Source organism: Cyanistes caeruleus, chromosome 6 (genome assembly GCF_971803275.1).
Source record: "Cyanistes caeruleus chromosome 6, bCyaCae1.hap1.1, whole genome shotgun sequence".
NCBI classification, from domain to species: Eukaryota; Metazoa; Chordata; class Aves; order Passeriformes; family Paridae; genus Cyanistes; species Cyanistes caeruleus.
The window spans coordinates 25610385-25622857 of record NC_141706.1 but is presented as its reverse complement, the minus strand read 5'-3'; the positions used below and the strand labels follow the sequence as shown (position 1 = coordinate 25622857).

The window sequence follows — 12473 nt, the reverse complement described above, 5'->3', positions numbered from 1 at the left end:
CACAAAACTGATCATGTGTGCATATGAACAGCAGGTTACTACCACCTCAGGCTTAATTATATGAGCTGCCTCCCACACAACAGCAACTGACAAGACCATGGCAAACTGACCTGTTCATAAAATGTAATTTAAAAAAAGAAAAACTAGGAGCACGGCTTAAGCCTCTACCTGTGATACGCAGCTGCTACTTGCACAGTAAGCTCTGCTCACTGCCACCAGGCCTCATCTTTTACCAAAATACCTGCTCCCATCCTTTCGTTCCTGCTATAGCCACCCAGCTGTCTGAGGAAGAACCTCTCCATCAAACCTATCCCCAACACACCTGCTCCAATCTGGTCAGACCAATTCGGCTTTAATAGCAAGCAAAAACAACAAATAAAATGAACCTGGAATTTGTTCAGTTTTGAATGGAACATATGATCTCCTCATCCCCCTTTTTGTGGTTGATCACAGTTGAGCAGTTTCTAAGCAAGGATACAACTTCCTTCACAGTACTGCATTCCTGAAGTCACATACTTACTGTTTTCTAACTCTAGAATAAGAAAGAAAGAGTAAGAGTAAGAAGGAAATTAAATTTGATGGTCACGTACTGTAAGGACCTGTACAATAGTCCCATACAGTATTCCCAGAACTATGGTTTCTTACAAGTATCAGCACAAGATACCTTGCAGAGCTCCAATTTTAATTGCATATAATGTTTCCCTCAAACTAACTCCAAACCACATCCTCACAAACCAGTCAGCCAGGCTCCAGCCAACATGGATTTCAAAGTTGACTGACAGAACAGTTCAAGTTTTAGTTCAGAAAACCTCTGAGGTCTAGAACTTGTGATGCAGCAAAGTCCTTAGTCTTCCATAGAGAACCATAAACACTATTTGCCATAGAAAAGCCGCCTCAGAAAGTCTAGAAGTGTTTTCCTGACGGCCATCACTAAATCAAGGCTGGCGTTTGCTTGCAATTCAGCATGAAGAAGGCAGAGGGAAATGACAATCTATGAAAAAACATTTGAACATAAATGGAACAAGTTAGTTTTTAATTCCCACAGGTTTTAGTGCAGTGTAACATATTTCCTAACCTCTTAACAAAAACACCAGATCCTCAGAATGATTTCCACTTAAGAGCTCAGTAACTGTTGCATTTACTGTAGTGTGATAATGCTGTTAGAATAAATGAAGCTTTAAAAGCCTCTGCTTTGAAGCCTCAGAGAATGTACTTCAGCACCAATGACCAGACCCCACAGTGACTGGCTGGTGCACTGCAGGTGACTGACAATATTCAGAAATTATTAATCATATTTTCTTCAAATGACTTAATAATCTTTTACACACCTTTGAAAAGTTAAAAGTTTGGCATTTTTCCCACGCAAAATAGGGATGAGGCACACAACACAAACTGTGCAATGTTATTTACAACACCAGTAGCAGAGAGTATCAGGTGGCTCCTGCTGCTGCCACCTCTGTGCTCAGGACATGTGAACAGGCACTCCCAAGTGTTCCTGCCTTCAGCCATGCTACTGGAAACACTATTTAATCATAGGGTGTATGTATCAACAGAAGTTCTGAACCCAGTGCTTCCCACTCAGCAGGTTGTGACCTCCCTGAATAGCCCATACATGTTTTCACATCTGAACTGAACTTGAACAGAGATGCTAACAGCACTTTATGGCACCAAACCCTTCACACTCCTCATTCTCCAAGTTTTACTGTTTGCATAGACTATATTACAAATGAACAGAAAATTAATTATTCAGCTTCTAATTCGCATTGCATGTTGATGTTTATGTAATTGAAAACCATATAATTACTTTGTTTTAACATCCCTCATAAATATGGATTTTTTAACACAATGCTTTACAGCAAATTAGTACCAAAAATCTGGTAATGTGAGATGAGAGCATGAGTTCCTTTGGCAAGCTCAGGGAACAGCACGGAGACTAAATACTGGTGTGATGTGTCTCTGATCACTTCACAATTTTCAGCAGGCAGAAGAAAATCCGCTGCAGTTCCCAGCTTTTCTAGGAAGTCTGATCAGACTCTGGGACACAAGTTTTAATGCAAGAGCAGCAAAGATGGAAAGTCTAGAATTCAACAGCCTCATCCTTCACACATTTACAGGTACTGAAATGCTTGGCTGAGGATGAATCTCAGCTTAATCTAAAACCTGGCAAGAAACTTCCTTTTTCATGATAATCCACTTACTTATTAAGTTTCATTTGTTAGTTTTAGATCAGGCAGCATGAAATACCTTTCCCTGGAACCCCAACTGGCAATTTGCTTGGGGTTTAAAGCCACCCTCAACTAATTTGTTCTCCAGAGTGAATACAGCTCACTGATACAGCAACTTAAGTGTGATCTACAATAAAGAAACAAATGCCTTTAGCTTCAGCTGCAGAGAGTTAATGCTTCCATTGACCTGGCTGGGAGCAGCATTTGGAATGAGTGGGCATGAAGATTGGTAAGGTCTGGTAGATAAACTTCGACATTAATACCACCTCAGTGATTTGGCATCCCCCACAACTCAGTTTTCCACACCTTTATTTGTCCTATAGGATGATATAAAATCGTATTTTCTGTAAGGCAGAATAAAACTGCAGCTATGCTAGCACAGTAAAGTGAAAACAATTGGAGAAAAACAAGAATTATCCTAAACAAGGATTTCTCAAATAGACACAAACTGCCAAGAGCTGTTGAGGTCCTGCCCTGATGGGATCACCTACATTTCTGGGGACAGTTCTGCATTTCTACCTGCTCTCCTTCACAAACCAAGTGCACTGCAGCAGCTCAGATTCTAGCTAAAGGGACACCTAGATAATCTGGAGTCACTGCACTTATTCTTGCTGAGCCAATGTCAGTAAAGCTTCTCAGCAAAGCTTGGTAACTCTAGGGGACTGTCACATTTTTGACTGTTTTAGGTCAGTCACAGAATTGGCTATGTACTAAACTGCTACAGAATGTGAATGGAGATCCTTTTACACCTGGCCATGTTGGCTCTGCCTGTGGCTTTAGCTTTGTGTAAGAACACACATACAAGCTTTGACAGAGGTCACATGATCCAAATTATTCCCAGTTATAAATGAAGTAGTGTAAAGATACAGATTTTAACCACATGGAAAACTAGGTACAGCTGAGGACGGAGTTGCAGCCTGACATTTTAGGAGTCACATCTTCCATCTTTACTGTTGGCAGCTGCAGGCAGAAAAAAACAAACCAAATAAAAAACCTACCCCAAAGTCTGACACCCAAATAGCTGAGATCTGCTTTTCCCCATACACACAGGTATATACAACAAAACCGGTCTTCTTGCCAATTCCACTGCTTCACAAAAAGCCAGTCCAACTCCCAAAAGGAAAGAAAGGGATGGGGTGCCCTCTGCCCAAGTCCCAGTGCAAACTGCTGAATGCAGCCACCTTCCTCAACAGTTAGACTTGGGAAATCATTTCTAACCAGTGGTTACAGACATGACAATGCCAGACCAACAAAGGCACTGAAACATAAATTAACCTCACACTTTTTGCTGACCTGGTTAATGCACACAGGTCTCAAGACACACCTTAGATTAAGGCTAAAGCATTATTACTTACCTGAGATTAATGTCAATAACCAGGCTAAACAGCAAGGTCTATCTAAAAGTGCAGGGTTGATAGGGACAGACCTGGTTGGGAGAGCAATGCAGACCTGCTCCCAGCTGGGCTTCAAAGTAGAATTACAGGTTGGGGTAGGCCAGTCTGATGAATGAGGGTTAGAAGTGAAACAGAAGACACAGCCAAGCTAACTCCCACTCTGCTAGCAAGATTGTCTCTTCAGTACTTAACCCAGGAAACCTTTGTTGAAGCTCTTCCATGACATGTGCTTGCTACAACAACTCCCATTTTCCAAGAAAAAAACACGTTGTCCCTGTACTGAAACTTCACCGACAGAAGGTTTCATTTTAAATATAAATGCTATAATAATTTTCTACAGTAAGTGTAGAAAATGCACTTGGTCACCTTACCTGGAACTGATTTTGTTTCACAGCAAGTCAAATATTAACATCTGTGCCTTTTATTTGGACTTCCTCCAGTGACAGCAAAAAGACTTGGGTCTGGCTCCTACAGTCCAGCAAGAGGAGCCTTTAGCACAACTAAGTCACACTGACATAAATAAAAAGTTAATGCAATTCAGCAGCCAGGGCATGGCATGACATGCCAATACATACAGTGTACCTCAAGCTCCAACAGGATGTTATAAACTTGTGGAAAATGTATTTCACGAGGATTTATTTATTTTTACTAACGAGAGCTCAAGATATAATTTAATGAGCCTCAAGATCAATGTAGAAGAAGAATGTCCTTTATTTCACACTTGTCTTCCTCAAGTGTAACATTTTATAACATGTTTTTGAAGTCTTGAAGCACAGGCAATGAAACTGGATCTCCACGTCATCACCTCTTTCTGCAACTTTTAATTAGACATAAATGCCACAAAGTGAAGGTAAGAATGTCTGGACACAAGCATTCAGAGCTCACATTTCATCTGGACAGGTGAGAAAACCCCATGCTTTCTCAGGCTCAGTTCCCAGCTCTTCTCATCAGTCACTTGATGAAAGAAAAGTATCCCTACACCTCCTGTTTTTATAAGTAGCATGAGAACTGCAATTTCAGTTCCAGCAACAAAAAAAAAACAACCAACCAACCAAAAGTAAAAAGCATGGTATTACAGTAGAAGTCAAATGAGGCAATCCAGTGAGACCAGCACTTCTATGATGGGAGCAAGCTGTGCCTTGAGGGAAGGCATTCTGAAGTACTTCTGTCTACAGAACATAATTAACACAAGCTGGAGGCACAGTGGTAGTTCTCTGTCCTTACTATCATCAAGGAATTGCTTTCAGGTCAAGATGATTTTTGCCAGATCCTATTTTTCTTCCCTATTATCACTGATAAAGCTGTTGATAAACATGGTGACTCCCAGTGACACAACACCCCAGCCAATATTTGACCTAGATCATAAAACTGATTTTTACAGTAGCCAAGTTATCATCTGCTGGTAACTTTGAGCTTCAAGTCATCAAAAGTGATCTGAGCAGATTAGGTGAAGAGAATGGACACTTCCCAGATCTAGAAACACCTTTTAAAGTAAGTTTGTTATCCATTTGAAGACTTAAGTCATTGTCTATTGCCACATTACAGTTGCTCTTAATAGAACATCTGCTCTCTGAACAGGGGCAGCATGCCTTTTATTAATTACATTTTGGCAGCATGTCTTTTATTATTCTACCAAAATGACTGTAGAAGCAACATGCTGGTCTACTATTCCTAGTAGAATAGGAGACTATTCCACAGCTACATTTGCCTGTTCTGCAACAAAATCTTGTCATACCCACAAACTCAGGGAGCTGAGTGACAGCAACTCAAATCCACTTGTACCAACTGTCTGGATCTTTCCCTGAGATCACCACATCTATTTTAAACTGCTTAAATTCCAAAACCTCCATGCAGAGTGAAGCAAGAGTTCCTCTCTTGATCCCACTCAGAAGATACCATGTTTCTGAATGAGTCTGGGCCCATCTACAGCAATGCCTGGATTATTACCATCTGTTCTTATCAAGTGATCAACAATCTATTTTAGAAATGATGGCCTGCCCTGGGAGGCAGCACAGACCACAGAGTCCACGTGCTGTCGAAATTAACACAGAGATGAACTCAGCAGTCACCTGAAAGGTCAGTACCAACTACATGAACACCTGCCTCCTGTAGCTCACCTTACGTGTCAGCCCCCATGCAGATGGATCTGTTTTTTCTTGACAAGAACCCTCTCAAATAAGTCATCTTTTGAGGAGGAAAAAAGGGAAAGAAGAGGAATCATGGTTTCAGGGAATGGAGGAACAGAGGAAAGAAAAAATTCACAGCTAACAAAACTATTTCCATCTAGCAAGTACTACAAAAGAAGGATATTAGAGAGCTAAGTATGGTCAGGCAAAGCCTTCATTTAATAAAACATTCAGTGACATTTTATTTGTATCCTTCATTATGTTTCTGCTTCTATTCAGTCTGCCTCTGAGTATTAAATTCCTGCTGCAGGCTGAATCTAGGCTAAGATTATGCACAATAATTGCAAGTTGAGCTTCAGTTTACAGACTGAGACAATAATGAGTCAGAGAGACTCAATAAATCCTGTATACACACAGGATCAGACTACAAAGCCTTGGGATGTTCAAGTGATACCACGGCATTTGGGAATTTCAGATTTTCAATTTACCACGTGCAAAGGGCTGGTTACAAGCTCCATACAGAGTGGGATGTTCTGGGAGCTATTTATGTTTCATAAACTAGGTTTTGTGGTATTTCATTGAAATTTAGAGTACGTCTGTTCTACTTAGCTGTCAGTTCAAAAACCCACTTTGCATTGCAACTCAGTCATGCAAACATTAGCAGTGGCCTTGGTGATTACATCTACAGCCAGCCCACTTCCAGCTTTGCTATAACTTAATCCACAGAAACTATCGTTACAGGATTCACATTATCACATAACAATTCATTTTAGGAAGTCAACATTTTGAATGATTTTCCTCTGAATTCGACACAGGGTCAGATTTTTTTTTTTTTTTTTAATTATGCTGACAAGTTTTATATAAGCAATTTATAAATGCCCCAGAGAAAACAAAAGAGACTTCTGAAACTGTGTATGCTTCTATAATTGTTTTAGAATACTGGGGCATATAAAAGTCCTAATGCAAATTCAACTAGAAGATTAAAAATAAAAGGAGGAGGTATCCACATGGAGAGCAGAGGACATTACCGAATACACAGGACAAGAATTAACTTCTGAACACTTGCGAAACATTTGGTTTATAACTTGATCATGATGGTATTGTTTACAAACAACTGCAGAGCTAGAATTTCAGAAATACTATTGAAGTCAAGAACCTCTTTTTACAGCAGCAGACAGAGTAAATACAGATTACCAACAATAAAACTCCCTTTCCTAGGCAACAGGGTTTAAACTAGTAAAGGTATTTAGCAACTTAGAAGGAAAGAAAAGGACAGCCATGAAAGAAAAAGGAATTTGAATTAAAGTATCGAGTATGCTCGTTAGTCTTCTAACGAAAAGTACAAAATGGAGGAAAAGAAGCACTGTCAGGACTCATTTAGATTAAAAAAACCCCAAACCAATTAAAAGAATAAATTAAACACAGTCCTAGAGCTGAACAAATTTACACAGTTGTTGGAAGATACTGAGAAGGAGCAATTCCTTTCCAATTGAGTGGATGCCTGTCACAGAACAGGAAATCCCCCCAGCAACAGGCCTGAGGAGTACACCCAGAGTAGATGCTATAAATGATTAACACTGTCAGCTAAATAGAAGCATAGGAGAAAAGTATGTGGGGGAGAGAAAATTTCCTCTGAATTGAGATCAGTTAAACACAGAACAGTAGCAGAAATTTCTAATTGTTGCTGGTGTTGGTAAACCTGGAGTAATGCCCTAGAAAGAATAATTCTTAAGTAATTCACATTTTGGACTGGTGTGGATAATTCAAGCAATTATATCTTCCATCCAATCCCAAAACTGAAGCACATACTTTGATGAATACATCACATTCCAGATTAAGGGAAATACTTTGCTGTGCTACTTCACTGCTGGAAAACTGAGATGACCAAAGTATAGCTGTGGTGGGATTAAAAGAATTGCTCTGAAGTTTATCATGGCAGTGACAAGAGCTACAGATAACTTCTGGGAGGAATTAGAGAAGAATTCTTTGACTTGCTGCTGAACTGGCACTTTTTAATCTGACACTTTCCTCATGACATACAAACCTTTGTAAAATACACAACACTCAGTTACAAGTGGTGAGGAAAAGAGAGGGCAGGAACGTGCTCTGAAATTTGATCTTCCTCTCATTTTCACAACTAAATCATGGGGCCATCTCTCCTCTCAAATGAATCTGCTCTTATTTGTGACCAAAATTAAGTCTTCATAAATGCATATCTTCAGGTTCATCTCAAATTGCAGCATGCCACCAAAGCTGTTATTCATTGTAAATGGCACATTTTGAAGTGTTCCATGTCAAAGCTGGGTCAATATGTTTTTCAGTAGGAGGCCACATTCCTTTTTCCTAGTCTGCAGAGTGACCCTTCTTGACTGAAAGGATCCTTATGCATGGAGGAGTATCTGACACAAACCAAACTGAAATGCTACTGGAGTCTGCAGTAATGACAGCAGGATAAAGGAAGCCTTTGAAGTTCATGGAAGAGCAGGAAGAGGTGATAATTTAAAAAGCTTGTCAGTATACCCAAGAGAGCAGAAGGAGAGCAAAGTATCAATTAATAATTCACACTTTTATTTCCCATGTTATCATAGTATCTCAAAACAGTTTGCAAACATTGATTTAGTCTAATGACATGCCCCTGAAGCAGACAAGCACGGCTGAAGCTCCAGTCCTGCCATCCAGGATGGCACTTTGGGAGCATTTCCTTTAGCTGATCTATGCCCTCTCTTTCCCATCTGTTAAATGGTGATAACGACGCTATCATGCAGTGGTTCAGAAGCTCAGTGACTTCTAAATCAACACATTTACAGATAGAAAAACAGCACACAAAGACAATCTCATGAGTCAGATTACACTCAATTACACTGAACTAAAGCTACCTCATTTGACATAACACACCAGTCAGAAGGAACACCTCTACATTCATTTTTATAACACCCTACAGATTTGCCTTGCTCTGTCCCTAAGTACCCAGAGCACTTGAGTTCTAGTTAATGACCAGGATTCTTGGCTACCGTGTTGACACGAACACATTGTAATTACAGTAATTAGATCTGCTGTAGGAAGAATTGTGAGAAATTAAAGACTGTCCACAGTAGCATCTAATTCCCAATTAACACAAAGTAGTTGGTGTGTTTGCAAGCCAGGACAGACATACCCACAGCTGCAAACTCCAGAGGGAATCGTCATTTATATTCAGATGGGAAGCTGAACACATCACACTTTTAATCCTAGCTTTTAAAGACAGGTACCCTCTCACCATTGTCCACTTATAGATGGTGAAATGGCCATTCAGGGAGGCTCTGAGCTGCCAAAGGAAAAGCGAATTACACAGGCTCCCCACAACCAGCACTACACTTTGGGAACTCCTCATTCCCAGCCCCATACTTGGACCTTTTTTTTTCTTTTTTTTCTTTTTTTAAATTGGCCCGTAACTGTGGCTGTTCTTGTCTTAATGGAGAGAGTTCTTTCTGACTTGTTTGCACCGCTTTCACACATATAATCAGAAAGAATTACTTTGCTTACTCTCTTACTAATCTAACATTTCCAGACGGACCAAATATGAAGACAAAAGTAACAGTTTCATGAAATACAGCTCTTTTCTTCTCTTGAGCCTGACAGTCAGTTCCAAAAGCAGATTGTCATGACAACAAACAACCTGGAGGAAATCCAACCAATTAATCTGCAGAGGAAGCAGTCATCCCAACCTAGGAGAATAGCACTGCTGCTTTAAGCTCCAGAAGCAAAAACAAAGAGAGAAAGCAAAAGAAACCTTACCACTCACATTAAGCTGATAAGGCTGCCTTAGAGCTGGAGTGAAGAGCAGTCCAGCCCTGGGCACACGCTAAGCCCCCGGCAGCCCTTTGGTCCCGCTCCTGACAGAGAGCAGGGGCAGGCCAGACCCTCTGCAAGGCTCTGATCCACACACAGCTATGTTCCCAGGCTGTGATGTAGCTCAGCACGCTGAAAAGTTACCAAGATGACCCCTCCAACCCTTATATGCGGAGCCAAGGCAAGAGCTCATAGGCTAGGCAGAGGTATAACACAGAAGAGACTGTCACACACCACTGCTATAAACCCTGTTCTGTTAGCACGGCTGTTGTGTGTTTTTCCTCTTCCTCTGTGAGTTGTCAAAAAAATTTATCATCATCTTAAGCTCAGGATTATTTTATTTTTCACAAAGGATTAATTCATCAGTGCAGGTAGATAGCAAAGTAATTCTCCTTCAATTTCACTAATGACATCTTCCTTCATATGCTGCTTTATCTCTCTTCATCTGTCCTGCTTTCTACAGGCTGATTCTCCCCTGGAAATATCCACTGTCTCCCATATTTGTTCTACTCTGGTCTCTCGGTAGTAATTCAACCATTGAAATGTTTAGCAGCAGATGCCCAATACACACTGTTTGTTAACCACAAGTCATTCATATATACTTCACGTTTTATAAAATACTGTGGTGTTAAGAAAACAAAACTGAGAAGCACTACCTGTAGACTTATATGATAGGTTAAAAAGAATAAAAATGTCACTGTGTTTTGAGAGTCTCCCAAGATTCAACACACAACAATTTTCAAATAAAATTTTTCTTCCCTGTCTTTAGGGGAAGGGTAGGAATAAATGCTTTCACTGTAGACCTGTCCTGCAGTTAAACATAAATATGTCTTTCAGAAGTTAACTGAGCAATGAAGATCTAAAGCTTTAGCATACACAATATTTACTCATCTGGTACACAGACAGATTCACTTCCAGCTCAGGTTTGACTATCAATTCCCCTATGTCCAATCCATCTCACAGAAGTACTAAATGGATTCCCAGTAACTTCAGTGACCATTGGATCACACATTACAAGTACTTCCTGCCAAAGTCTGTTTTTGCAAACCTGAAAAAGAAACCACTCTTCTGAGCACTGAGAATGTAATGTATGCATGTGCACACTCTCTACACATTTCACTCTCATTATATGCAGTGCTAGCCAACACAGAGCAAGCCAATAGAATCCTATTTTCTACTGAGCCTGTTCTGTGTTGAGTTGTTATAATATTGCAGAAGGGAATAAAACCCCTGTGCCTACCTGGAGGGCTTTCGCAGCTTTCCTCATCACTGTTGTCTTGGCAGTTATTTTGACTGTCGCACACAAAGCTTTTATCAATGCAAAGACCATTTTTACAGTGGAATCGGGCAGTAGAGCAAAGCAATGGATTTGCTGCTGCAAAAAGAGAAAGTGAGATCTCTCATTAGGAATTCTCTTGCCCAGGCAGTTAAATAGCTGATAAGCATCAACCACAGATCACAACTCAACAGCTGGTCAATTCACTGGGTACGTGGGAGTAACTTGGCAATCAAACCAGCCCTGGCTCTCTAACCAGGGAGAGCTGAAACTTCTAATTTATGCAAGATTCATTACAATTACCAGAGATTTAGCCCACCCACAGTTGTGATAAGCCTTCTGTTCATTTTCATGAGAGCCCAATCATGATAACTGTTCCACATTTGCTCACACTGAAGACATATGGAGGGTAGAATGGCCTACCATAAACACTGCCTGTTGATTCCCATTACAGAAGACTCCGTTTAGATGAAGTTTCATACTATAAGACAACAATTCTGACTGAGTAGAACTGGCCTGGCAGTAGTTTATTTACCTCTTCCCCATTCTCCTTACTATTTTGAATTGATACAATGGCAATGTTGAAATCTCTCAGCCTCTCACTGTTTGAATTTCAACTCCTTTTTAAGGAACAGTGTTTGCATCCCTCATATACATCATATATAACCATATCCTTCAACACAGTCATCACTTAGCTGAGATATGCCTAATATAGCTGGTTTTAGTATCTACTCATAAATCAGTCTCTGTCCTTTAATACTTTTTGGCACTCTTCTCTGAACTCCAAACAGTTTTTGGTAATGGGATGACTGAAACAGAATGCAACTTTCCAATCGAAAATCTTAAAAAAGGCTGCTTAGATGCCCTGTCTACTTCAAACTGCTTGTTTGACACAATAACAAAGGGGATTACAGTTTCCAAATACTAACTGGCTTCCATTTTTAAAAGAGCTACAGCTAAAGAGTTTCTAATTAATTAATTAATAAATAAAACTTTAGAGTCTACCCTGGATATAACCTGCAGGACAAATAACAAACACTCCCAATTTCTCCAGCTCCCCAAGAGCTTGTTTAGCACAAACATGCTAAAACTCTTCTGGTTTGAAACTGCTGCACACTTGCATACAACATTGATTTTTGAGGTCACCTTAGAACCTACATGGTTATTCCTCTTCATAAGCAGTAACTAGACATTTAGACGTGCTAAAAAACACCAAGTGCCTCATTGGCATAGAATAATGGGGAGATCAGTAGCATGTTATCATCAGCTGTAAGGTCCCATTGGAACTACACACTACAAGCTCACGGGAATTGTGTCATTCCTAATGAACTCCATAAGCTGGTGCACTTTCAACTGAGACCAGCCACTTATCAGTCCACCACCTCAAGGATATTCAAAGCACTTTTTGTCAAAACTTATTTTTAGTCCGCTTGTTCAAGTGTAACCCGGAGTAATTTCCTTAGCCTTCAATGCTGACTCGCTGCCACAGTCGAAGTCCTCGCAGGGCCCAAACCAGACTCTCCGGGACAACAACAGATGCCACCTTAAGAGAGGTTCCTGCTGTGGGGAAACCACAGCAACCACCAACAGGAAAGACAAGTCCTCCATGAAGCAGACAGTGATA

The 12473-nt window shown here is 40.3% G+C and overlaps 1 protein-coding gene across 4 annotated transcripts in view; it reads right to left on the bottom strand.

The window, feature by feature from the left end:
* LDLRAD3 (low density lipoprotein receptor class A domain containing 3) overlaps window positions 1–12473 on the bottom strand; it is a 102794-nt gene that overhangs the window by 36392 nt on the left and 53929 nt on the right. For all 4 annotated transcript variants that reach the window (XM_086894063.1, XM_086894060.1, XM_086894062.1 and 1 more), the window contains one exon: window positions 10814–10948. In XM_086894063.1, coding sequence (XP_086750189.1) covers window positions 10814–10948 — 135 coding nt within the window. The remainder of the gene's footprint in view (window positions 1–10813; window positions 10949–12473) is intronic.